General features: G+C 40.7%; 1 protein-coding gene across 2 annotated transcripts in view; it reads left to right on the top strand.

Annotated features, from left to right (window-relative positions):
- LOC310946516 (uncharacterized protein) overlaps positions 1-20,857 on the top strand; it is a 28,976-nt gene extending 8,119 nt beyond the window's left edge. The window contains exons 1-16 of one of the 2 annotated variants that reach the window (XM_083912999.1): positions 8,293-8,306; positions 8,757-8,812; positions 9,065-9,177; positions 10,138-10,212; positions 14,592-14,735; positions 15,040-15,117; positions 15,288-15,439; positions 15,593-15,647; positions 16,528-16,602; positions 16,763-16,871; positions 16,992-17,531; positions 18,076-18,483; positions 18,647-18,745; positions 18,865-18,998; positions 19,632-19,683; positions 19,798-20,857. In XM_083912999.1, the coding sequence (XP_083769125.1) occupies positions 8,761-8,812; positions 9,065-9,177; positions 10,138-10,212; positions 14,592-14,735; positions 15,040-15,117; positions 15,288-15,439; positions 15,593-15,647; positions 16,528-16,602; positions 16,763-16,871; positions 16,992-17,531; positions 18,076-18,483; positions 18,647-18,745; positions 18,865-18,998; positions 19,632-19,683; positions 19,798-19,934 (2,223 nt within the window). In that variant the 5' untranslated portion in view covers positions 8,293-8,306; positions 8,757-8,760 and the 3' untranslated portion in view covers positions 19,935-20,857. Of the gene's footprint in view, positions 1-8,292; positions 8,307-8,756; positions 8,813-9,064; positions 9,178-10,137; positions 10,213-14,591; positions 14,736-15,039; positions 15,118-15,287; positions 15,440-15,592; positions 15,648-16,527; positions 16,603-16,762; positions 16,872-16,991; positions 17,532-18,075; positions 18,484-18,646; positions 18,746-18,864; positions 18,999-19,631; positions 19,684-19,797 lie in introns of those variants that run through there. The other variant, XM_083912998.1, reaches the window with a different exon arrangement.
- The last annotated feature ends 5,779 nt before the right edge of the window (positions 20,858-26,636 follow it).

Here is a 26,636-nt window from a genome sequence, read left to right as displayed (position 1 = left end):
TTGTTTGTTCACTTGCTGGTGGTGGGATTGGGTTGTGGGTCTGTGAGAAGAGTTGGGGGGCTCTGTTGTCCTGACGACCCTGGTGGGAAAGCTAAATTGTTTGTTAAGAGAAACTGAATGAAGCCTGGGGGGGATAAGTGAAGAGGGACTGAGGAGGCTGGGAAAAGGGAGCAAATGAATGGACACTTGGTGAGAAATATAGAGGAATACGAGATGAGAAAGGACAACATACGAGAGGAAAGAAAAAGAATTGCAGTGAGTGAAGACAAGTTCAGCTGGTCAGTCTTGACAGGAGGTTGTTGAAAAGCAGAATGACTGAAGTTTGGGGAGTGACAGAGCAAGGAGAAGGAAAAAATATAAGAGGAGAGGTAGAGGGGTGAAGAGGAATGAGAGGAAGATCAAAGCAATAAGAGGTAGCATAGAAGACGGAACTAATGAGGTCAAAGTGTATATCTGATAGTCGAGAGTTTACTTTGTTTAACTGAAGGAAGTGGGTGATGATAAGATACCATCATGTTTTTAATGGTTCCCATATTAACTTGATATAGAGACATGAGGCTATTCCTGTGTGTGTGTGTGTGTGTGTGTGTGTGTGTGTGTGTGTGTGTGTGTGTGTGTGTGTGTGTGAGAGAGAGAGAGTGTAGCAGTGTGTGTAGCTGTGTGGGGCTGGGACAGCATGCACAGGAAATGCCATAATGATCCCAGAGGACCACAATCACTCTCAACACTCATTCCTCTCCTCTCCTCTCCTCTCCTCTCCTCTCCTCTCCTCTCCTCTCCTTCCGATGTCAGGTGTAGCAAAATAAATGTTTCCATCCACTCCCCTATAGCTCTCTGGACAAACCACACACCTCCATGTAAAAGTCCTAACAATTAACCTCATAGAGACCTCTGTAATACCTCTATCGAGAACCTTGCCCCCAAAAACCACATACTCTCCTGACCCCTTGGAAACCTCCAATATACTCAAGCTGCTTCCCATTGCGCGCCATTGTCAAATGCGCCACTCTTGCCCCAACCATTTACACCTATCTACACCCCCTAGTGCTTTTCTTCATTTTCCCCAGTGTGAACCCGATCTTTGAGTGGGTTTTCTCCAAGTTGAGTATATCCCTCTACGTACACCCTCTCCATGGAGGCACATGAGTGTATATATGATTATGTCAGCTTTAGTGACTGTTTTTATTCAAAGGGGGAAAAACTGTTATTATTCAGTAATATAAAAAAAAACATTTGATCATCTTAACTCCACATGCTGCTTTTTACGATGCCTAGGCTCAGTTTGAAATATACAAATGGGTAATTATATTGAAAACACATCGATATGTACAACTGTCTCTGCTGTTTCCAATATACCTTTGAGTGTAAACTGATCGCCCTATAGCTTTGACAAAGATGGATACACTTTTTCACTTTTTTTAAGCAGTGTCCTACCCCGGTTTGTGTGGTAATGATGTGTTATGTCTGTATTTGTTGCAGGTTTGTTGTTTATGGCTAACATCTACTATACAACAAACAAACAGCAGCATACTTTTTGTTTTTTGTTGTCCACCCCCCACTCTTTTCCATCTGCCTCAGCACAGAGAGGGCTGTTTTCTTTCACTGGTCCTTGGCACTGATTTAATTACTTATTTGTTTAGTTTGTCATGTTCTAAACTTCTCTGGCTCTGTGTTTTGCTGAGAGCAGACATTTTCCTCCCTCCCCTCCTCCTTTCAACATTCCATCCAGTTTTTCCCTTTGCCAACCCACTACCTCGACCCCCACTGACTGATATTGTATGTGCTTTGTTATTTGACTTAAAAACAAGTTTTTTGCATTTAATTTAGCTACATTTTCTGTTCTTTCTTATAATTTTGTTCTCCATTGCGTCTGTCATTTCTCCCACTATTTAGCATTGCCTCCAGGCCAAATAGCTTTAGTGGTCTGTAATAGTCTCAAGGGGAGTCTGCTGTGTCCTCCACCCAGTCAAATACTCTACAAATCACCCAGTGTTACTCAGTGGGTGGATCTGAGCAAGTGCTCTTGTGGGTCAAATAGGCTGCCAACTTATACTTCAAATTGACCTGCACAGCTGTCGTTAATAAGGGAGTTAAACATGATTTATCAATGCAAAAATAAAAATGCAGAGAAATATTGTCATGGAGATAAAGTACAGAGTGGTTATTCTTAGATAATATAAGCCTTTCATTTACAATTATTTACTGTAATTCATCAAACCTAATTTTAGGCTTTACTAGATACATGAAACATTGACTGAATGAAACTCCTTTTGGGTGTGTGTGTGTGTGTGTGTGTGTGTGTGTGTGTGTGTGTGTGTGTGTGTGTGTGTGTGTGTGTGTGTGTGTGCTCGCTCGTGTATGTTTCCAGTAGGATATCCTGACAGCGTATCCAGTGCAAATGCTGCTGATTGGGACTTGGCATGGTTCGGTTATTGGATCGAGGTTTCTGTCCTAGGCACTACCATCACTTCATAACCGAAACGTAGAGCCTCTGCCAGAGGTTTAAATAAAGCCGTTCACTGAGCCAGTTTTACTTTTGACACAATAATACATGTGGAATAGACCTGACACAGACTGACAGTATATATTTTATAATGAAAATATGCTCCTGCTTATTATTTTTGGCAGAAATAGGCTAGTCATTTAGTTATATACTGCCCCTCTCATGGGGCATTACTTGAATCTTAGTGGGAGATGGGTAGTATTGCCTTGAGTTGAAATGACAGCAAAGGGATATTACATCTTACTTAATAGATTACAAGTGCTTGAGGATGTTTGGCTTGTTCATATGTGACTTTACCCCACTGCAGAGATCAACAAACATCCCTTTAGCTATAATTGTCTGTCGACTTAATCAGCATATTTACATTGTCTTCCAATAAGCAATACATTCTGATTTAAATTATATTTCTATATTTAATTAATAAACAAGATACATTGCATGTTTGGCAAGTAGAAGAGTATTACTTTGCTAATATCATTTTAAGTTGTCCTGTTTCAATCTCCCCCTGCTCAGCAGCTCGTATTAAGGGGCCCTGTTGCTTGGTCTTAGGGGATTACAATGGTTACAGACCACTCTCTGCAGGGCACCATACTGGATCCTTTGCAGCAAGTAACCAAGACTATCATTTTATTGTGTACTTTGCCCTCCTCTGTTTCCTTTGTAATTTTCTTCTTTCCTTAACTTTTTTTCAAGAGACACTTTTCTCCTTTGCTCCCTCCTAACAGTGTCTCTGTTGTTCTTTCTGGCACTCTTTCTCTAAGTGGGATATTTAATAAGCATAGTGAGGTGTTCATATAAACACCATCCCTCATCAGCCGTCTACATCATTTTGACATCCACGTTTCAACACTTAATGATGGGGCATAAAGAAAAACAGTGATGGGGTCACTGCAGCTTTGAGTACTGAGGATTGTGGGATATGATTTTGGACAGTCTTCATGCTTTGTGTAGGGGTTGGTTAACCTGGACAATATAAAACCTAAAGACATTTTTCTTTACTTAAAGTGTGCAAGCAACATCTTGCACAACACAATTCAAATGTGCCTGTGGTTTGTTTACAGTGATGCATCACCTTGGGACACACTGTGCCACTCTGTACAAGCCAGACACATGCAGTGCCATTCTCTCTTTTACCTCTTTTCCAATTATTTGGCTATGCTCTATCATTCTCTCATTCCGTCATTTCCTCTCTCTTACTCACATTTCACAACCTCTACCCATAAACCTCCACGTCTCTGCAGTCCAGACGGACAGAGGAATGTGTGCACCACTGGGGTCGCCGCATGGACAATATATGAGTAACATGCTGGACAGGGGGGAAAAAATGACTTTTTTTAACAGTTGAGACTGGTTGGACTTTTTTTGCCCATGTTTGGCGAGAGGAAATGAGCGCTGTGTGCTGCAGGGACGTCTCTGAGTTCCCCACTCCGGCACAGACAGAGGTAGACGGAGAGACTAAAAATAGCACTGGGAGCCCAGGTCAGCTTTGAGCCAAGAACTTTCGGGGCTGACAGCTGGGGGAGGGGAGAAAAAAAAAACATATGATGGAAAATTAAATGAACAGAAGGAACCTTGTGGGAAGGTAGATGCAAATACAAATGTGAAATAAGTTGCGGCATGAAATAAGCATTCAAAAGACTGCACTGCTAATATCACAGGTCTTGACAAATGCCTTCCATGGGAGTTTGTGGGACTACTGGGCATGCAATATGTGGAAGAGCAAGGGGGAAAAGGAGCAAACAAATTATCTGATGGAGAGTTTATAATTTGGGCAGTGAATCCCGTCGGGAGCTCCCAGCCTCTCATCCGTTTTCTCATATCTTTCTCTTTGTGCAGTTTATCATATCGTAACAGCATGCATAACCACAAATCTCTCATATCTCCCCTGCTGGCAAAGATGGAATTAATAAATGACCCATGAGCCCACAAGATCTTCCTGTCAGAAAGACACAGAGGGTAGGAAGTGTGGAGTTGAGGGGGGAAAAGATCAGGATGAGATATTGCTCCGGTTTGTGAAAGAGGTATGTTGTGCAACAGGATATAAAGTAGGAGGAGAAGAAATATGGTTAGAGATAAACAGAAAATATGGAGGGAGAAGGTAACAAGAAATATGACAAATGGTTATTGGTTCTGGGGCCAGTAATACATGTTGATGAGTTCAATGAAATGCATTCCTTGAGAGCATCAACACAAAATTGTATTAGAGAACAAGGGAAGACAATCTCCATTAAAGTCTCTTTAGAAATGACAGTACAAGAGACGTGTACATTGTGTCCAGGTATTTCCTGCATATATTACCACACTGGACGGGCTCATAGCCTGGTGTAGGGAAATATATTGATTATAATATTGAAAACAAGGCCTTCTCCAGCGCAGCTTACCATCTGCTTCTGTTATTCGTCTTGAAATGGTAGAGGGTAGCATGTTTTAAGGTATTACAGAGGCTCTGGTAGTCCAAAACCAACAAGTACTATTGTTACTGGCTTACAGTATATTTTGTGTGTGTGTGCATGTCTGTATTTATGTACTGTACATATGCTGTTGTCTCTGTATACTCTTGAGATGAATGGCTGTTTATTTGTTTTATAGCTGCACTGAGTGTTCGACTGTGCAGGATAATGATGCACAGATCCGAAAGTTGATGTTGTTTCAGATTATGCCATAATTTTTCTTTTTTTCTTCTCTTTGTCTTTTCTTTCTCCTTTGCATGCCTTTCACCCTCCTTCACGATGGCCTCTTCCCCTACATTTCACATGTCTCTTCTTTTCTCTTCTCCACCCTCTCTCTCTCTCTCTTAGAGCTGAGGTCATAGCTGGCTGAGTATGGAGGTGGGCTGGAGTACAGACATTAGAGAGTCTGTTTTTCTCATCAGTCAGCGCTCTAGAAACCGACATGTGTAAAGGAATAGGGGTCTATCTGCTCTAGAAACGATTTTTCAGCTATGAATGCTGTCGCTGCTACTAGTTACAGTAACAAAGCTCATCAAGTGATACAGACAAACTTATGTGATCAGACGTGGCTTCAGAAAAACAAACAAACATGGAGGCAGACTGACATTGTGCTGTGTTTTACATGGAATAAGGAAGACATTAAACAAGCATTTTTATTTTTCGGTTTGTTTCCTGTTTTATTTTGAAATGTCTCCCCTCCTGTGCCGTGCATTGCTTACTTCCCGTGGGTGTTCCTGTAGCCTTACCCTGCATGTCTTCCCTTGTACACCTGTTTTGTGTTTAACCTTGTTAATCCTTCCCTGCTCCCTGAGCTTTTCCCTGCCAATCAGCTCCATGTCTGATCCGTCCGTCTCATTCTCCTCACCTGAGCTTCTCCAGCTGCACTTCATCCCCTCATCAGTTTAGTTTGCATTTAAGTCATGGTTTTCAGTTGGATCCTGGTTGTTTGTTATATTGAGTGCAGTTTTCCTTGCTGGAACTCAATAAAGAGTTGTCTGCAGTCACCTGCTTTTGAGTTCACTTGTTTTGCTCTTCCAGGGGTGAATCGGACCCAACATCTGCCCGAATTTCCTCTTGTGTGTGGGGCCAGCATTACTTGGATTTGGCATACCATGGATCAGCAACATTAGAGTGACTGTAAAAACTGTTTTGGATTAATTGTACAATTGCGGGGTAAACACTTGTGATGTGAACCTGGCTCTTAACTGTCCATGTAGTGAGTATAAAGGGAGAACTGTCTCTTTGTACACCACACGGCTGGCATATCCAGATTATCAGTCAGTGGTTTAACAATACCCTCTGTTACAATAAATAGCAGTGTCAGAAGCACAGTATTAAACATATCATATCCAGATCTGTGAATTGTTGCAGACCTTGTCGTCAAACGATCCACATCAGTAATGAGGATTCATTGAAATACTGTAATAGCAGGCTTCATTTAAATTTAATCTTTTGATAGAACCATCGGAGGGGTGAACACTGAGTTAATTCAGAAAAGGTAAAAAAAGGTGTTAAGTTGATCCCCTCAACAAATGTTATTGTGCCAGAGTATTTCAGAGAAATGTGTTAAAAATAAAGTTTATTAAGGGGATCCCTATTTGTACTTAAAACTAATTCCATAGATTTTGACCATTTCTTGTTTGCTTTTGTAAAATCATTGCATTGCATTGTAAACCCCTCAACCTTGTCAGTATCTCAGACATGGATTAAATAAAGTCATGTGGGGAAAAATGCCTGAAAATAGGATTTTGCAAACTCCATCTAAGAAAGCTCTAGCAGAACAAAGAGTGTCCCTCAGAACAGTGTATCCTCATGTGCAAGCCTGGTCCCTGTGGGTGGAGAATTTGCACATGCAATTAAGACTCCTTCAGAGGCACATTGATCTTTGACCTTGACTGCTCGTGAATGGTGACCTTTGGGAATGTCTTGAGGGCCAAAAATTGGTAAATGTGGATTGGTGTCTAAGCTCTGAATGCTGGTAAGACTAATGAGCGGGGGGAGTTTGTTATTTCTATAGTTATTGTGGCTAGACTTATCCCTGAAGAGATGACTATGTGAATGATCCAGGTGACACAAAGCTCACATAATGCTAGAGAGCCCCGGAGAATGCGTCTGCGAATGTCTTATTGTATTCTGAAAAAATCTTATTTAGAAATACTGGGTTTTGCTTGATGGCATGAAAAATATACAGTAAACACCTGTCAGTGTTATCAGCACGATTTAAAAAATGCAGCTTCAGCCTGCCTCCTCATGCAGGCCAGCATGCAGCTCGCTCAATGAGGCGATCAATATGGTTATTGTGTCCTCAGCACACTCACACACACATACCGAGTGACTTTTGTCACGCTTTGTTCTTTGGACAGACAGAGACTTGTTGTATCATGAAAAAAATAACAGAGTGATTCAGAGGTCTCAACTGAGTTCACTGGCCTGTTGTTAGCCTGTAGACCTATGCCAAACTGCTGTTGTTTTACTGTAGATTTCCAATAGTCAAAATTTGATGCTTTAATATAATACTTTCTTTTTTCTCACCGTCTTTGCGTCTCTCACTCCCTCCCTCCTCCCAGCACACATCCACAAACACAGACCATTCACCTTTGGCCCATTGTAAAAGCTGCTCATGGCCTTACACTTTTGCTACCCAGCTCCAGATGTTATTGACACACCAACAGGAGTCCTAGAGAGAAATTTACACACACACAGTCAGAGACAGATGCGCACGCACACACACACACACACACACACACACACACACACACACACACACACACACACACACACACACACACACACACACACACACACACACACACACACACACACCTATAAAAGTTTTGACAATACATCTTTCTGTAGGCCACCTCGTAAAGTCACTTACACTCACACACATTTACCCCCAGTTGTGCTTCAAACACACACATGAATCAGGATTATGTTAGAAGCATGTCATGTCGAATAGCACATGGATATAATTTTGGTCTCTGAACTATGGGTAAGGGTAACAATACAAGAACCAAAGTGAGATTTATATTTTTCTTTTGTTTTCATTTGTTTGTCTTCGTTGGTTGATTATGAAGTCACACATTTCTGTCTTGCAACAAAGCAAACATTTTGAAACACTCTGCACTGACAGTAGTTTGTTCAGCATTTGAGGTGTATCTCACTGGTCTCATAGAAACACAACATGATTTGTTGAGTTGCAGCAGTGACCTGCAGTTTGACTGACTAAAGGGTGCGGTAGGACAGGTTTTCACCTGCAAAATGTCAAAAACCCCATAGCTGTGAACAGCACTGACTGCATTTATTTCACATTCAGGAGCCATCCATCTATGAGGCAAACACTATGACTGAAGGTAATTGTGCTGATGAGTGCCTTCTTGTTTTCACGCATGTACTGTAAAGGCCCATGGGAAAGGACAGAAGTGAACAAGTGCATGTGTTACAGTTGAAGATAATTCATTTTTGTTGGTGCATTGTAGATATGCTTTGCACTGCAGGGAAGCTTGTGATGGTTTAGACAAAGTATGTGCAGTAAAACATCTGGCTATGCATGTGTGCGTGCCTGTGTGTGTCCCCTGTGCACAATGATAGACTGAACACATGGCATAACCAGCTGTCCACATGCTCACACTTGGATATGAAAGTTTTGGATGATACTCTTGGCCATATATAAATCAAACAAGCAGTTGTTTAGTCCAGACAACTCTACCTGTGTTTTGTTGACACTCCTCATTGCCAAAGTGTCATGTCTTGGCTCCTCACATTTCTCTGTAGCTGACCTGTGTGTTTTTCTGTGTCCACAGGGCAATGTTCTCATATGATGGAGTGACCAACAAGCTCAAACTGGCTGACTCAGGAGGTAAGATGGACTGTCCTAAGTGGTATGTTTATTAGAAATGCAAACTTTGAATTTCTAAGCCCTAAAAACAATGAAACTTGTCAGCCTCGTCACTGTGGCCTGAAAGGAAATCACATGTTGTCTGGCGTCTAAAGAATATTCTGACATTCTTACAATTTTCTGTTTAGAGAACATGTAGCATGTTTGTTGTTGGACTATCCATCACTCTTTTCCTTTGTTCCCTTCTCCCTATCTCTATCTCCTTTCTAACAGCGGGTGGTGTGGCAGAGCTGACAGGGAAGTTTCACATCTCCAAGCCTCAATACGGACTGTGCAAAGTGGGTAGTGTGGAGCCAGGAGGCCCTCGGATCGCTATGATCAGCTGGGTGAGTGGCAGACAAGCTCATGGGGCTTAGCGTAAAAAGCACAAGCTTTACTTGTTAAAGAAACACACATAACAGAAACACATGTTAGCATTGCATGTATGCAAATATAATATGAAAATAGCAGGTACACACATACACAGACAGACAGACAGACAGACAGACAGACAGACAGACAGACAGAGGGACAGACAGACAGACAGTCAGTCCTATGCTGTGCTCATAGACTCGCATTCATTTAAATGGAGCAAAGTCATTTAGAAGCTCCAAGTTATTGGGTTTAACATCTTAAGTGGTCACATATACAGAAAAATCCATGTGCTCATTAATCTGTAAATCCTAAACTACTTGACTTATTCACATTCTATGGCCTTGTTTAGACACAGGCTTATTTGGCATCTGATGTGGGAAACTGCTGTGAAAATTAGTTATTACGTCATTGTAGCACAGAACTTTATGAATCACAGGGCATGTCTGATGTTTGTCAGACAGTTGTAGGACATTTAGATTATTCATAATGGGTGTTTTTACATGGAGCTGTTGCCCTGTTATAAACAGGCAGGTTGTCATAGCCTCTGATTAGTTTTTAAAACAAAATATCCAGTCATGAATTAGTCCAAAAAACAGACGCTGGCAGAAAGTTTAAAATGTTGCCAGTCTGTAGTCATGGAGACATGGTGTTACATCTGCAGTGAGCCAAATGTTGAAGAAAATCACAGTGTCACACATGCATTATTCTCATAGTATACATACAAAAAGTTATATGATGATATGCTGTAAAATATACTTCATAAAGACTCCATTTGAGCTTTTATGTTTTCAGTGGTCCAAATGGTGAAACACAGATTAGACTACACTGGTGTGAATCCTGTTGTTCCTCAGCCTCTCTTCCTCCTCTTTTTTTAGTCCCCTCCGAGAGAAGTATGATGTGAATAAGTGTTGACATCCTGTGTTTGTCCGCAGGTCGGCCAAAATGTGGATGACCTCCGAAGGACAGAATGTGCCAGCCACATTCCAGCCATCAAAAACTTCTTCAAGGTGCTGTAGATCACAATGTGCATCATCACAAATCACTAGTCTTTGTTTTGCATGAAAGATAAAATTCCAGCTGTAACATATTTAGCATTGACTAGGAGCATAGGCAGTCCAATGCATGACAATAACATACATCATTTTTTTTCCCCTTGGACACTAGACTTTGTGCTCACAAACTCTATATTTACTCATGGTAGTTTACTTTGTATTGTTGTGAGAGTTTCCTGTCGTCAGTCCACTTCCTGTTCTATTGCAGTGTCGGTCATGAGTTTGGTTATGCCATGTCAATACCAGGGGGAGACAGCTGCATTTGGGCTTGAAAGCGCCATTGTTTTTAGTGCAACCTGCAGTCACATATAAAACTTATGTGGTGAGAGACAGGAAGTACTGTAGGGAATAGAGAATGGGGAAGTCTATATTATATAGCCTATAGTTTTATGATTCAGGTGTGTATGCAGTATATCAGCAACACCATCCATCATCATGTTAGCATGTTAGCTTCTCCTCTCCATCTATGCCCCATATACTCTATTTATTTAGCATTTCAATCTCACTAGGAGAGGTTCAACTGACCACTAGGGTTACTAGTTTCCATATAAAGGCATCACCCAGTCAACTGCAGAAGCATCTGTGGAATGTTTGTTGTTTTTTTGTCTCTTTTTTTTTAAACAGTGAATGTGGAGTCTGGGATTTTGTGAGACACTGTCTGAAAGCCCCTAACCCCCCGTTAGGCCATGTGTGTGTGTGTGTGTGTGTGTGTGTGTGTGTGTGTGTGTGTGTGTGTGTGTGTGCTTGAGCACCCTTGGGCCTGTGTACATACTCGTGTGGGATTTCAGAATTGTAAAGAAACGATTGCATGGTCAATATGGCGTGGAATGAAGAAAATCGTTTCCCCTTCTGAGAATTGTGGGAGAATCGTGACCCTTAACCTTAGCAAACATGCACACATATAGCCTACATTAACGACTAGGCCTGTGTCACAACAATGCAATCCACTTGTGGTCACTACTGTCACTTCTAACCTATAGTACTTATCTGTGAATAAGGCAAAAAGGGGAGCATCAATTATTAATTTTGCAATTTTGCAAAAGTGCAGATGGGTTAGACATGTAAACGCTGACCAATCAGAGTGAGACAGGGAGGAGGGGCTGGTGCTGAAACAGAGCATTTCAGACAAAGAGTGAACACACGTATATTCAGACAGACAGTATAAGAAAAATAATGTGTTATTTAACATTAAAGCATGTAAACATGTTCTTGTAGAATCCCAAAATACAAGTATGAACCTGAAAAAGAGCAAAATACATCCCCTTTAAACACTCCTGAATCTCAGCAAAACCTCTACTGTACTTGACATTGCGATGATTGAGAAAAAAAAACGACTGAGATAACCCACATACATATTGAGTGATGTTAATAAGGGGCTCAATTAACTTGTTTTCTTACAATCTTGGCCTCCATTGCCTTGGATACAGTTAGAATTTCCCTTGACACTTTTTTAGTTCGTATTTGTTATTTCCTTCTTTACTTTTCTCTTCCCTTCTTTCTTTTAACTTCGTCTCTTGATACACTGCATGTCCCAGCTGGCAGTAAGGTTTTTTTTGTTAAGGCGACTCTGGGTCAGCAGATTTGGGTGTGTTACATGCTGTACACGTACGTAGTAACAGAGTGTGGCGTTAAGTTATGAAAGCTAAAATAAAAATAGGGTGCAGATGTTTTCATTGTTCTACATTTCCACTGAAATAACATCAGCATAAAGTGAGTCAGAGGGGTGTGTTAGTGTGTGCACATGTTGATACTGTGAGCAATACACTTAAGGAGAAGGTATGAAAGTATCTAATATAGAGTAGTCCAATATCGGAAAGGGTTGTAAAAATGGAAATGAAGACGCATGAGAAGTTGCATCTTTTTGTTTTTATTTGACATATTTATTAATCAAACGTAATATAGGCATAACTATATTTGGCCACATGACAACCTGGCACATTGCCAAATGTCTTTCAAGGTGGAGCTGGAGAGTTGGATTGCAACAAAGTACAGTAGGTCTATTGTAAATATGGAATAAAGCAACATGTTCGGGTCAAGGCACTAAACCCTGAGGCGCTTTCAATCTTTCAAGTCTGTCATCTCGCCCTGACACACACTTGTCACTTGAGAACACAGGATTTACCTTCATGTCAACCAACATAGGCCTCCATTGCTGCTTATCTTATTTCAACTGAGGAGCTCTCATTACAAATGCAAATGGCATAAATTCTTTGGAACACAGTATGCGATTAATGTAACAAGAAACTTATTTCACTGTTTATGAATCAACATCAAACTGTAGCAATTTAGCTAATAGTGTAACAAAATCTAAACCCAGAATTCTACATACACATTCGTAAGTGACCCATCAATCCTCTGGGTCAGACTTCAACCCGGGACAGTCGAGTCTGCTCACATCCACCTACTGCCTCTCGCAGTCTGAACAACTCCTGAGTAGGAGAGAGACTGTACAGTATGAAGCAGTTCCAGCGCAGACAGTTTGTTCAGGGTTGAGCACAATTATATGGAGCTGGTAACTCTCAGCCTGTCACATCACTTTGGGCTCCTTTTCCTCCAAGAAAGGTGATATTCTTATACCTATAGCAAGTTTTCATCGTCAAGATCATCAATGCCATGAATCCTGATGTTAGAGGGCCTACTGAGACTTTCCCATGAAAAAATCCAGGGTGTGTATAGGGGTGATTATTACACATATGCCTAAATAGATCAGTTTATCACTGAAGCATTACTATGATCTCAAATAGATAGAGTTACGCTAAAGCTTTCTTATTGGCACTTTGAAGTCATTACATTTATGGCAAAACACGTTAGGGGGTTGAAACAGGGTGAAAGAAGAGGGAAAAGAACAATGAGGGGTGAGAAGCTGGGAGGAGTATATCGGAACATTATTTAATCTCAGAAACATTATTTACATCCTCAATACTAGAAATAGTAATTCAAATCCTAGAACCTGAGTGCTGTTGAACGACTCCCAGCCATATGATGTTTTGAAAAGAGAATAGCGTTATGAATAACGCACAAAAATAATTAAAGGGGAAGTATGCAGGAAAGAACATACAGTATCTACAGAAAACAGAAAAAGAAAACAGAAAACCCACTAACAGCTGTCTTAACTATATGTGTTTATAATATCAATTTGACCTGCTATTATATTAACTGCCATTGAGTATGGGTTATGCCATTGCTAACTCCTGTACTTAATGAAACACAACACTGGATGCAGAGTTGGTGTCAGTGATGGGCAAAGATTTTCTGCTACTGGCAGCCTTTGCTGAAATGTGTGGTTCTGTCTGTTTCCATGATTTTCCCAGCATCCCTGGCAGCATTGTGGACTGCTTGTCTTGTCGTGTGTGTGTGTGTGTGTGTGTGTGTGTTGTGTGTGTGTGTGTGTGTGTGTGTGTGTGTGTGTGTGTGTGTGTGTGTGTGTGTGTGTGTGTGTGTGTGTGTGTGTGTGTGTGTGTGTGTGTGTGTGTGTGTGTGTGTGTGTGTGTGTGTGTGTGTGTGTGGTGTGTGTGTCTCTCTGTGTGTGTGTTTGTGCAGTTGGCAGTGACAGCTAGAGTGATATGGATTATACACTACACTGCACTGACATGTATTACAGGGCACATTGAATGCTCTGTTCAGTGTCAGTGTCGGCGTTGTCACTCAGATAAAGCTGTGGTTTCCTGTTGGAGGCTGACAGACCTGGCCCTCCATCTACAAGCCTGGACTTACTCTCCATGGAAATTATTAGAGGTCCTGACCACATACAATTGCCTATATACATGCATGAGTTCAGCTCATGTCTAACACGTACTGGTCCCATAGAAATCGCAGCAATGGAAGCCTATGTTTTGGTTCTGTGGTTTTTGAATATGATCTGTCAATAGTCTGTTTTTCATAAGTTCGACTTCCAGGTATTGAGCAACTGTTAAATGAGGCTCGCTTCATCTTTCTACGTTTTGTTTTTTTTGTGGCAAAAACACATGCTTTCACACCCTTTTTTTTCACTTTCCCTATCTCACCCCCTATTTTTCATTTATGTCACCCCCCCCCTGCCATCTATAACCATCCAAACCAGTACATTCCTGTCCTCGCACTAAAGCCAGGGATTATTTTCATTCTCTCATAATCCCTAAAACTGAAGCAGTTGCACAACTGTTTGGCTCCAAGTTTGCATAACTCCAAATCAAACCAAGAGAAAACCACCAGAGGGACTGTGTGTACTTGTGAATGGATTTGTCTTTGGTTGTGTGTGGCTATAGTGCAGTGTATAAGGGTGGATTAAATTTAAATTCCCATCTGTTTTACTCAACTTGCCATCTCTTTTTCATTCCCTGCCCTCCGTGTTTCAGGAAGCACATGTGTTCATTAATGCAGAGAAAGTGGAGGATGTGACAGAGGAAAGGATAAGAACAGAGCTCAGCAAGGCCCAGGTCCAAACTTCTACACAGTGGGTGAGAAGGAGCTCCAGGTCTGCGGACAAGGAGGACTTGGTGGTGAGTACTGCAATACCCCATCTTCCCATCAGATGGAGACAGAGACTTTCATATACACATTGTGGCACAATTTCGGTTTCATATTTTTATTGGAGTGTACACACTTCGGGACACATTGGTTTCGGCATTAAACATGTTTGTATACACGTTTAGAATCAGATTTGCATTTTTAAGAACAAATAACGATTAAAAAAAATTGTGACACAATTTAACATAGAAACTATAACCTCCTCAGTGACGTCTGTGTTTTACTTTTGATTCCCTTATATTTATCCAGTTAACCATCCATTTGTTGTTCCTATAGGGTACAAACTACAGAAAAACAAATGCTGCAATGGAGATGAGACGAATTAACAGAGACTCCTTCTGGGCCCGTGCAGAGGTAGGCAATGGCCTTATCTCTATTAAGCCACATCTAGGTGGCTAAAATAGTGTTCAACCAGATATCTACGGCCGTTTACATTTGGAAAAGCTATTCAAGGGAGCTATTATTTTTGAAAGTGACATGAAAGTATAACATATTCTCCCATTGTTTCTCATTGTGTTTGTCAGCGTGAAGAGGAACAGAGAAAAGAAGAGGAGAAGAGACGAGCAGCTGAGGAGAGACGTCGCCTTGAAAGGGAAAGAGTTTCAAAGGAGCGGAGGGACGCAGAAGAGAGAGACAGAAAGATGAATGAGAAACTACAGATGATTGAGGAGCAGAGGTAGGAGCATTGTCTGTTTTCTCTCAATAGCACCCTCCAGTGGCTCTGTTTAGTATAGATTGGAAGAACAAAGATAACACAGTGAATGCACTAATAATGATTTTTGGGAACAGTAATAAGTGGTGCTGTTTAATTTGCTTTCCTGTCTCACAGACGGAAACAGGCAGAGCAAGAGGAAGAGCTGCGCAGAAAGGAGAAATTTAAATGGGTGAGTGAAAAGATGAGAACATCTTGATGGTACATCACAGTTTTTGCATGTAAAATGATGCAAAGTTGTCAAGCCATGTTTTTATGGGCTTTGCATAGTGGCAAAATAGACACCTGCTCTTGTGGCTTCTGGCTTCTGGCTTTGCAGTTTGGTCAGACTGCCCTGAACTCATTGACCCCTGTTTAACTGGATTAACCTTTAGCTGTGAGAGGTCTTATTCTAAAATAATATTATAACCGACCCTTTGATCCATATAAGACCCACCATTATCCGACACAACATCTGATGTGCACAGATTGAACTGTGGACTGATTTAAATTAAAAGGGAAAGGTGGACTATTTACCCACTGCCGGTCATTCAGTTTAGAATGACATACATGTATTTCATAAGAACTTTATAATAACTTTTACACCTAAAGTCAATCAAATTAACCTGTTATGAAATCATTGTCACAATAGTTGCCATTCATATAAACACTTAAAACATTTTGACAGACAGCTATGTAGTATAAATATGATGCGTTTTCAAATTTCCCTACGCCAGATATTAATTGTAAACAAGAGTAAGAGAAAAGTCTCTGCTTTGGAGGTGGGTTGTGCGACCATGGTTCCTCACTATTATTACAGTGACCTTTGGCCTTTACTCAAGACTGTCTAAAAGCAAAAAAGGACTTGCAAGGCACTGCTTTGTTTACCATGTTAAGAGTAGGCACGGATTTCTGCATCAGTAAGGGCTAAATGTCAAAACATTCAAGTTTCACAAGTCTCAAGTGGTGTGTCATCTTTTTTTTTCAAATAGTTCTCTTAAATGAAAAGATAAAAACATTGAAATGTGTTTGTGAATATGTAAATATGATTGCTGCTGTTTCTGCACTGACAGGAGGAGCAGCAGAAGGAGCATGTGGAAGATATGAGGGCTCGTCTTCGAAGGAGTGAGTCCATAGAGAAAGCAGCAGTAAGTAAATCTTAGACCATAAACTCATACAGCAGTCTGTCATCAAGTTTGTCATTAGAATGCTGGATTTTTTTGTACAACCTGCTACAAAACCCCAACTGGCTAAGTCTGTTTAATCATTTCAATTTCTTGCCTATACTGTATGTTACTTGACCTGCAGGAGGCAGCAGCATTAGTGTCCCAGCGCTCCATGAACCCGAGGGAGTTCTTCAGGCAGTTGTCATCATCATCATCACAAAGTCCCACCAGTCCTGGATCCTCCCGCACTGGTATGTGTATGAGCCTTGAACAGAGAGCAATGCTTCTACGTGTTCATATGAAGTGCATGTAGTATTTTGATATACAATGTGTATTCTGAACAACACACCAACAGTTTTCTCTCTCTCCAGGCAAACCCTTCAGACGATACCAGCGCAGCCTGACAGACACAGCCTTCATCTTTTCTAAAGCGGAAGACAGCACATCGTCCTCTCCTTACAGTTCACCCCTGGTCTCCCCCTTCTCTCGGGCTCCTCCCTCCCCCATCTACCGTGCCACATCTCCCCCCGCAAGCCTCGATTATCGCCCTGTCACTTCTCCACAAAGGCCCAGAGCCCCTGTGTCACCGCCTACATCACCCCTTCGCCCTGCCGCTCCAGTCTCAGCCCTGCCCAGTGTTCCACAAACTGACAACCAAGTTCAGGCTGCTGTTGAGCCCAAACCCCTGTCACCCACAGAACCTTCTGCACCACCAGCCTCCCCCAGTCTCTTGGCTTCCTTGTCCCCCACTTTAGTAAAAGAGAACCTCTCTCAGTCACATCCAGACGCCCTGCCTGTCTCGCCTCCAAATACACCAACGGAGCCAGAGCACTCAACTTTCTGCTTTGAGCCCATCGTAGCTCCACAGGCTCCAACAAGTCCTCTTCCAGAGAAGCCACAACCAAACACAGGTAGGGTTGAACGGTATACAAACTGTTGTTATTAGGATCTGATCATACATGGTAATACAGATAGTATTATTTTATTCTTCCTTTTTGAGGTAATGTGCGGAGAAGGTCTCATTATTGCAAAAAAAAAAAAAAAAATCTGGATGAAGGAGAGCATCTTATTCAGCTCATTACTTTGCCAAAGAAATGAATCATTATATGGTGGTTGATAATCTTTCTATTACAGGCTAAAGTGACTTAGATGTTTTTGCCAAAAATTACTCCACATACTGACTGGGTAATGCAGGCAAGGGACCATGAATCAATGGGCTCAGAATGTTTTTACAGTCCAGTCACAATTAAATATTCCTAAAGTAATCACATGTACTTTTAGTCATGCTAAGCTTAACTGTAATTTGCACCCATACCCAACGTTTGCATTCTTTACAGCTTAATTTTTCTACCACAGACATACACAGCCTTTTACAATATGTAAGCTTATCGAGTTTATTGTGTTTGCTTGTGTATGGTTATTGTGCTTTTTAAAATATAAGTTTCCAATCAACAGACCTTTACACAGCCACCCATGTGCACACTGAGCTGGTCTCAGACACTGGCTACAAAGTACGGGCTGTACTGGTGGAGGAGGACGAAGAACAGGTTGTAGAGGAGCACGAGGATGATAAGGCTGAAAGACAACCCCAGCCTTGTGCTGTTACCACAGAACCAGTGAAGACAGAGGCAAAGGAGCACGATGAAGAGGAGGAGGAAGACAAGGAAGAACAGGAAGAGGACAATGAGGAGGAGGGATTAAAAGAGGAAGCTGAGCGTGCACCACTGAAGGACCCAGTGGAGGTGGAGCAGGAGGAAGAGGAGGTAAAGGAACATGAAGAGGAGAATGACCAATCGGAAGAGAGTCAGGCCCCCTCTGAGCCTGCTGAGCTGTCAAAGAAAGAGGAAGAGTCAGCCGTCACCGGTAGCCCCCGTGCTCTTAATTAACATTTTGACACTGTATTGGTACACTTACTGTCACACACCATTTACTTGACTTACTTTAATTATGTACTGTTAAAAGTTAAAATGACATTTGATAATCTCTTGCATAATGAAAAAATATCATAACCAAGTCATTATTTCAGATGCTGAACCCATTTTTCAAGTTATCAAACACGAGACAGTTGTCCTGTCAACCAATGGGATCACAAATGGAGAGGACGCACAGGAACAGAATGGCATAGGTTTGGCAATCAATCAGTTTAAACAATATGACGCAATGTAGCATTTTTCAGTGATAATACATTAATGCATCTTTACTGGTTGGACTGTAATGAGTGCTTTTCAAACTGTTCTTCCTCAGAGCGATCTTTGAGTCCATCTGACACAGAACTCAGCTCACCGGAGCTGGTTGAGTGCTACGATCATCATGACACGGCAGAGGAGGATGACGTTGTTGAAGATAAGGAACATACAATCTCAGAAAATGGTCAAGAGGTACTGTATCTACAACAATTGTCAAGAGATCCCATGAAAAAACAACCCATAATGTGTTAGTCCGTCTCACAATACTCTTTGACTTCACTAACTTGTCTGTGGCACTTGGTACAAGCCCATCAAAATGTAGAAAAGGCTCAGTTATTTTATAAATCAATTGGGAACTGTACTTGTCAGTAAACAAAAGAAGTACATTTGTTGGGGACAATTTTCAACAGTGGATTAATACACATTTAGTTTAGTAAGTTTTTACAGCAGCAGCAGGACAGTGGTTGTGGGATTTAAAGGTCCCATATTGTAAAAATGTCCTTTGTAAAATTATAAATCAGGTCTAGGTGCTATAGAAATTTTGTGTAGGTATCAAATCACTTAATCCAAAGAGAAATGCACACAGCCCCTTTTCAAAGACGGTGTCTTTAAACAAGCCGTCAGGACTTCTGTACAATTCACAATTCAATGATTGTTCTGGCCTTTCATCTTTGTTGCCAATATTGCCAGCCTTATCTTTTAAACCTAAAGTTCATCTTAGAATATATGATTTCATTTTCCTTTATTCTGTCTTGTGAATTATTTTAATTATACAAGACGTGATTACAGCCTTTCATCTGACTCAGTATTCTTTTTCCATTTCAGGTTTTAGTCGAGCGACAAATGTGTGTCCGAGCTCTGTATGACTACCAAGCAGGTAAGCTCCCATTTAGAGGATAATCGCCACACATGTGCACATAAAGTGCCTCCACTTACAGTAATTACACCATGATTAGTGGGTCTTCACCATGTTATCTTGCGTTTCCCACAGAGGACGAATCTGAGATCTCCTTTGAGCCCGGTGACATCATCAAGGACGTGGAAACGGTGGACAAAGCCTGGTGGAGGGGATGGAGCAAAGATGGCCGCCAAGGCTTGTTCCCTGCCAATTATGTGGAAACCATATAGGCAGGCAGAGGCACTAGCACACACATTCAACCACACACACACACACACTCAGGGACACCATCTCCCCTCAAATTTCTGCATGTTTTAACTTAATCCTCCCACTAACACTTTGTACTCTCTATTTTTAGGAAGGATAAAGAAAAAATGTGACTCCCTGTTTTGTAGAAAGCGTAAAGAAAAGGGTGACTCTCTATTTAGATGTTTTTTGAGAAAAACAAAATATTCTCACAAGTATGCAGAAATTACCTGGCCTCATTTTCTTGGATGAAATAGCGGAGACCTTTTCCTGGACCAAAATAACTTATTTCCTTTTGAGATACAGCAGAAATGTTAGTGTGAGGGATCAGATCATGATGACAAAGGATCAAAAACTTGCTTTTCTTGTGAGAAACACAAACAGATTTTTATAGTGTATCGTCGACTTTTTGATCCACACATATAACAAGCGTTCCATTCTGCTTACCGTTTGCTTTGTGCGTTGCACGTGTTGCATTGCTAAAAAAAATAATTTCTTGCTCTTGACTGGTCTATATAATAAAGATACATGTATCAGACATCATGTTATAATCATCTTCATTTCATCGGTTTTTTTGTAGCACTGTTTTGTTACTGACTGTCTCACTGCACATTTTAATTACCAGAACAACATCATGACAAAAGATGAACAAGCAGAGAAAAAGGCAGTATGGACACCCTTTTTCTCTATCCCTCTGTAAGATGGACTGTTTTTGTTCATACAATGATGTCCTAGTATACATTTTGTGATCTCATTTTAATTTTTCTAAGATTTTAAGAAATTAAAGCATTTTTTGACACACAGATGATATGAAAAAAATCTTATTTTAATCCTCTGTCATATCTTAATCTCTACACTGTATATAAGAATGTATAAAAACCCATCAAAGATCTTCTCTTTTTCTATACTTGGCATGTATGTTTGTATGCTTGTGTGATGGAATGTATGTTCTTTGTATTTACTCTAAACTTACAAATATATCATCCACAAACTCAAACATTGTTAAAGTGTTTGTCTCGTGTTTTACTCTTCATTATTTTTGTTTCCAACAACAGAAACCTTTTCTGATTATCCATGTTCTTTTGAGTTTTAATTTAGAGTGTCTTTAATATTTGTTACGTCAATGTTAATGGATGCAGTTATTCTTATCTTGAATCTAAGGGGAAAATAGTTTTCTTCCTTTTAAGTGAAGCACAGTGTTTCTATCCCTCCAGACATTAAGCAGAATTCTAAAATTGTCCTATGTTTTCTATGCATATGTCATGTATATTAGATATTCAGAAATTCCATTTGTACAGCAGTACTCATAAACAAAACAGTGGAGTGATCATGCACGGATTCTTGGTCTCAGGAAAATTATAGCACACATTTAATAATTTTAGAAGAAGAGAAGAGTTAATATACTGATTTACACAAATTACTCATTTATTATTATTATTATTATTATTCCTTATTGAGAGCAGATTTTCAAAAAAGGTTTTACTGTTGCTTTATTAGTTTAATTTGATACTTCAGTAATATATTTTAATTATTGTACTTCTCTTCTACAATGGAACGTACGTTTAGGTACATTTACCAAAGTACTGTTACTACAACATTGAGATACTTGTACTCTACCTGAATACGTGCTTTATACTTCTACTCTTCAGTTCAGAAGGAAATATTGTACTTTTCACTCAACTACATTAATCTGCCAGTTTTAGTTAGTAGTTACTTTGCAGCTTTAGATTATCAATACAAAATATAGATGAACTAATAAATTATGATATATTATTACATGTAAAACTATGTAATGATTAAAATGAGATCCACCTTTAGCTGCAACATTAAAGATAGACACCCTGTACCAATACCAATAATCCAGTAATGATATATAATTATTCATATTATATAATAATCATATAATTAGTACATTCACTTGTTATACTTTAAGTTTTAATTTTGTTGCTACTGCAGTAAAATTCTGAATGCAAGACTTACTCACGAAAAATGTCACTATATACTTCCTCCACTGCTGAACTTGCACTGATTTTTAAATGTATTGGGTAATATTTTTAAAAAGTTAGGAAATGTAGTGCTGTATTTGCACCAATAGGTGGAGACATTACATTTTCCAGTTAGTCAGTGACAACATTATTGAGAGAGCGCTCACTGAAATGAACAGATTTCTCAGGACAAAAGGCAAAATATTTTGACAGGCAGAGAGGAGGCTCATTGTAACACACATTTTAGAAGTGGGATATCCAGACACTTCCAAAGCTAAAAATTGCTAATGCTGCTACACCTCAAACAGGATTTTCCCCATGGGTAATAATGATTGATTAAATATGACATTAATTTTGCTTAACCATACATCTTTAATATTTACGTAAGGGCTAGGTTACGCTCTTGTAGTGCCAATTCAGTAACAGTGTTTGGCAGATGCGCCTCTGTTCTGAAAAAGAGAGGTAATGTTTGACATGGGTCTTACCTTGCCTGAACTGATGCCTGTTGACAGACTGACTAAATCTATCCAGGACACTATTCTGTCAAGGTTATCCCAGAAGGCTAATCATCATCGATATGTGTGAAAAGGTAATGAGCCTCTCATGAAATACTAACTTGGTTGCAGGGAGAAGACCATGAAAAGCTCAAATGAGCAAGATTGAGAGATAGAAAAATAAAAATAATTTGAAATGAGTTGAGTTTTAAAACAGGCAAAAAAACCCCCAAAACAATCATTTAACAACAATGTATGTAATTTTACATTGGTATGTGTGAGGAAGGTAAACAGTCATAGAGTGAGAGATAAACAGAGAGAGAGAGAGAGAGAGAGAGAGGACATCTGTGCACAGTGAAAACAAAGGCAAATTGATCTGGACAGTTGTGTCCCCTCTTCTCTCACTTCACCATATCCCTGTTCCCATGGTCATCCCCACAACCCAAGAGATTCCTTGTCTCTTTGGATTAAGCAGAGTGATAGGGAGACACCAGCTAATGTGCCAGTCAACTTTCCCTCCCCCTTCCCCTCTGTCTTTAGGCTTACTTCTGTGACCCTTCTGTGATCAGTAACGAAACCACTCCAACTTGGGTACTAAACTAACAGAGAACCCCCCCACCTCCCTCCTTCCTCCAGACTTTCCCTTTATCTCGTATTTAACTGACAGAGCCTATCTGACCGGTGGAGGACTGACAAGTGTGGGGCGGCTGAGGTGAAGTGGCGGTAGGGAAGTGCCACTCATTGTAGTGTTATCAGCACAAAGACCAGCGACAGACACCTAATCTGACCTGGCTGCTGATGGCTCATGGCTTATTGGCTGTTGCTCTAAAGCAGATTCTGGCAAACCTTGGAGGGGAGGATAAGCACGCAAACAAACACAAATGTATGCACATGGGCCCAGATATACGCATCAAACACACACACACACACACACACACACACACACACACACACACGCACACACACAAACAACCACAAACGCCCACTATTCTTAGCCTCAATTTCAGACGCAACCTCCTTCTCCTTGCCACTCCTCAACCCCTTGCCTGTCATGGTTTAACTAATAGCTCGCTACAACTTTTTTTGTGATTAATTATGTGTTTGCGAGAAGCGTCTCTTGTCAGTTTACAAGAGACAAAAATCTTACCACAGCAGTCTCATAACACTGTGTTCAGTCTTCATTCTTTACAGGACTGTAGCTGCGAGCACCTGTGTGCAAGTGTGAACTAATGGGACTTGTTTTCTTTTCGGCTCATTGTTCTGCCAAAGGAAACATGAAGGACGGGGTCATGACATCTGTCCTGTGCCAGAGGACTGCCCGGTTGTATCTTCCCAACTCCAAAGTGCTATGAAAGTTACAGTACTGCACGGTGCTCTGCTTTCGTAAAGGTTTGGCAGAGCTCAGGCATGCAGTGGTATTTTTAAAAGCCTTAAGAAGCTCCTGTTTTTCTCTTCCCTTGCTGAAGTAAAGATCACTGTTGGTAAGCACCTGTACGTAAGAGCACTCACTGAGAAAATGGGTCTCATTTTCTTCTTCTGAGCTCTTTGTTCTGCAGGGGCAGTAGTTACCCCAGGCAACATTTCATCCATTGGATCAAACATTACCCGCCGGCAATAGAAGTCCATTGTAACCCTTGGTGCTGTCTCAAAATGCGAATCCACCACTGATGCTGTTTGCCTGCAAGACAATCTCAAGGCTACAACTGTTATCTGGGAAGAATTGCTCTAACTATTATGCTTCCTCAACATAAATCAGCTTTAGCTTGGTGATGATAATTCCATCTGGTATAATTCTTGATTAAACCTTTGCTTTTAGACATCTCTCTTGTTCTTGATATTGTCATTTTCTGTTTTCCCTTTAAAGATTATCTTCAAAACCGCTGAAGTAGATAACGCCTCGGAAGCTCCTGATGGCTCCAGCCAAGATTTTACTGTCAGCATAGAAACCGGCCCATTAACTTCTGAAGCCCTCTTTGGCAAAGCTCCCTTTCGCCTCCATTGCCATCAAAAAGCTATTTCCCTTGGCCAGTCCCACACAGCCCTAACAATGAACAGAGGATTAGAACATCTCTCTGTCTTGAAGCAAAAAAAAAAAAAAAGTGAAAGTGGATTTAAAAAAAATCTCTTTTACCAGTCATTGGTGAAGACAAGTTGGCAGCAGATCCCCCCCAGGATTTTTCCTGACATGATTCCCAAGAGGCGGTATTTGCTTTTACAATACAATTCCTGTGCTTACAATCAGCCAACATGTGGCATTGTGATCCAATCACAGATATTTTCTTCCCTCCTTCAGTTCATAAATGCTTAAGTCTCTCTATTGTGAGGGAATCTTCAAAGTGGATGAAAACCACAGGGGAACATTGGTAGTTGATAATTAATGCAATACAGACTTGGTACAAATGCTTTATTTTCCTGATTCTACAGATGAAAAAAATAAACCGCTTTGAATCTAGCAACAGGCGCGTCCAAATCTGTTACCTCATCTTCAAGCCGTTACCCTGGACAATGAAATGCTGTTGTTTCTCTGAAAACCATAAATTATTTTTATTAACTCTGCTGTGGTTTAAGAAGAAATATATTCCTTTCTGGTTTAGGTTTATTGGATTTTTCTTCATACCGATCATTTATGTTTCCATTCAGTAAATTGACGTAAAATGTGTTTTGCTAAAATGATCCTTTCTGGTCTTTATGACTATCATTGAATTTGAAAGAAATGGTAACATGACAGAGGCTGTGGTAACCGCTGAAAGGCAACCAAAGCAAAATTGGCCAAGATGAATGATGGGTAATGGGGTTTAATCTTAAGATTTTCTAAATTGCTTTCAATCCAGTAAATTACTTTAAATGTTTTGGACTGCTTGTGATTGTACACATTTTTGTATTTTAATAAAAAAGAAGTAATAATAAAAAAAAATGAATGATGACTATAAAGAATAGTGAAAGATTGTCAAAGTAAATGATGACCTTAAACGGAGGACTAAATTGTTTTCAGAAGTCGCCAGTCAGCATGTAAACATTGGTAAACTCCCAGTGGTCAATAATGGTGTGAGCTGTCCCTAAAGATCAGCAGGGGTGAAAGCCCTCATTCTCTTTTGACTCACACACACACACACGCTCTGGGTTTCACACACACTGCCTGTGGCACCACAATCACTGCCAGATGCTGTAACTTTCTCTCAGACAATTCATTTCACAAGTATCTCTGAAGGAGCGATGCCCATGGTGGCATTTGAGGGAGACAAATGTACATAAGCGTGCGTGTGTGTTAGTGAGTGATGGGGATATGCCGGTGGCAGTGCGTGAAAAGGACACATATGAGATCAGATAGAGTTGAGACTAATTCACAGCCTGGCCTGAGGACATTAAGCTGGATAAAGTGAGACATCTTTTCTCACACCATTTAGGCTAAGCCCACGGGGACACATTGTTTATTTCTTGGCTGAACTACATGATTTCAGGCTATAAGTGTGGTTTTGAAGCATGGCATCATGTCATGTAGCTGCAAAAAACCAATAAAGGCAAGAAATAACATGTTTTAATGCCAATAAAAGTTCTTCTTAAACTAACCAATTTACAATTCTCCACCCTGCAATAAGACATGTACAAGAACTTGTGCCTCACACTGCTGTTCCGATGAATGTGATGTTAACCGTGCAGATTTATAGTGGATGAGACACCCAGAGCCAGCCCTTGGCAGGCCAGGCACGATGCCCGCCCCAGGGGAGGTGGATGATGGAGAGCAAACAGCTAATAATTAATACCATGATTACACAGGCTGCAACAACACAGGGAGACAAACCTTCACACACCCAGGCAGGGACCTGACCAAGACTGATAGCACAGGAGCATGCAAGTACACACACACACACACACACACACACACACACACACACACACACACACACACACACACACACACACACACACACACACACACACACACACACACACACACACACACACACACACACACACAGCTTTACTCTATTCTATTCTATTCTATTCTGCTTTGCTCAGATGAACTGGTGTTTGGTGTTTCACTGTAAACAGAGAACCAGTCGCTCTGTGTCAGCTTGTAAGTAAATCCAGCCTTCTAACCATCCCCTAAACCCTACCTGCCTTGTGTAGAGCTGATACTATAATTCAAAAGCTAAAAAGCCCATAAAAATGTGTTTAGGCTGTAACAATACCGCCCGGACCCCCCTGT

Source organism: Echiichthys vipera, assembly GCF_963691815.1.
Source record: "Echiichthys vipera genome assembly, chromosome: 4".
Taxonomy (NCBI): domain Eukaryota; kingdom Metazoa; phylum Chordata; class Actinopteri; order Perciformes; family Trachinidae; genus Echiichthys; species Echiichthys vipera.
The sequence above is the reverse complement of the archived record's forward strand: the minus strand, read 5'-3'. Positions and strand labels throughout refer to the sequence as shown.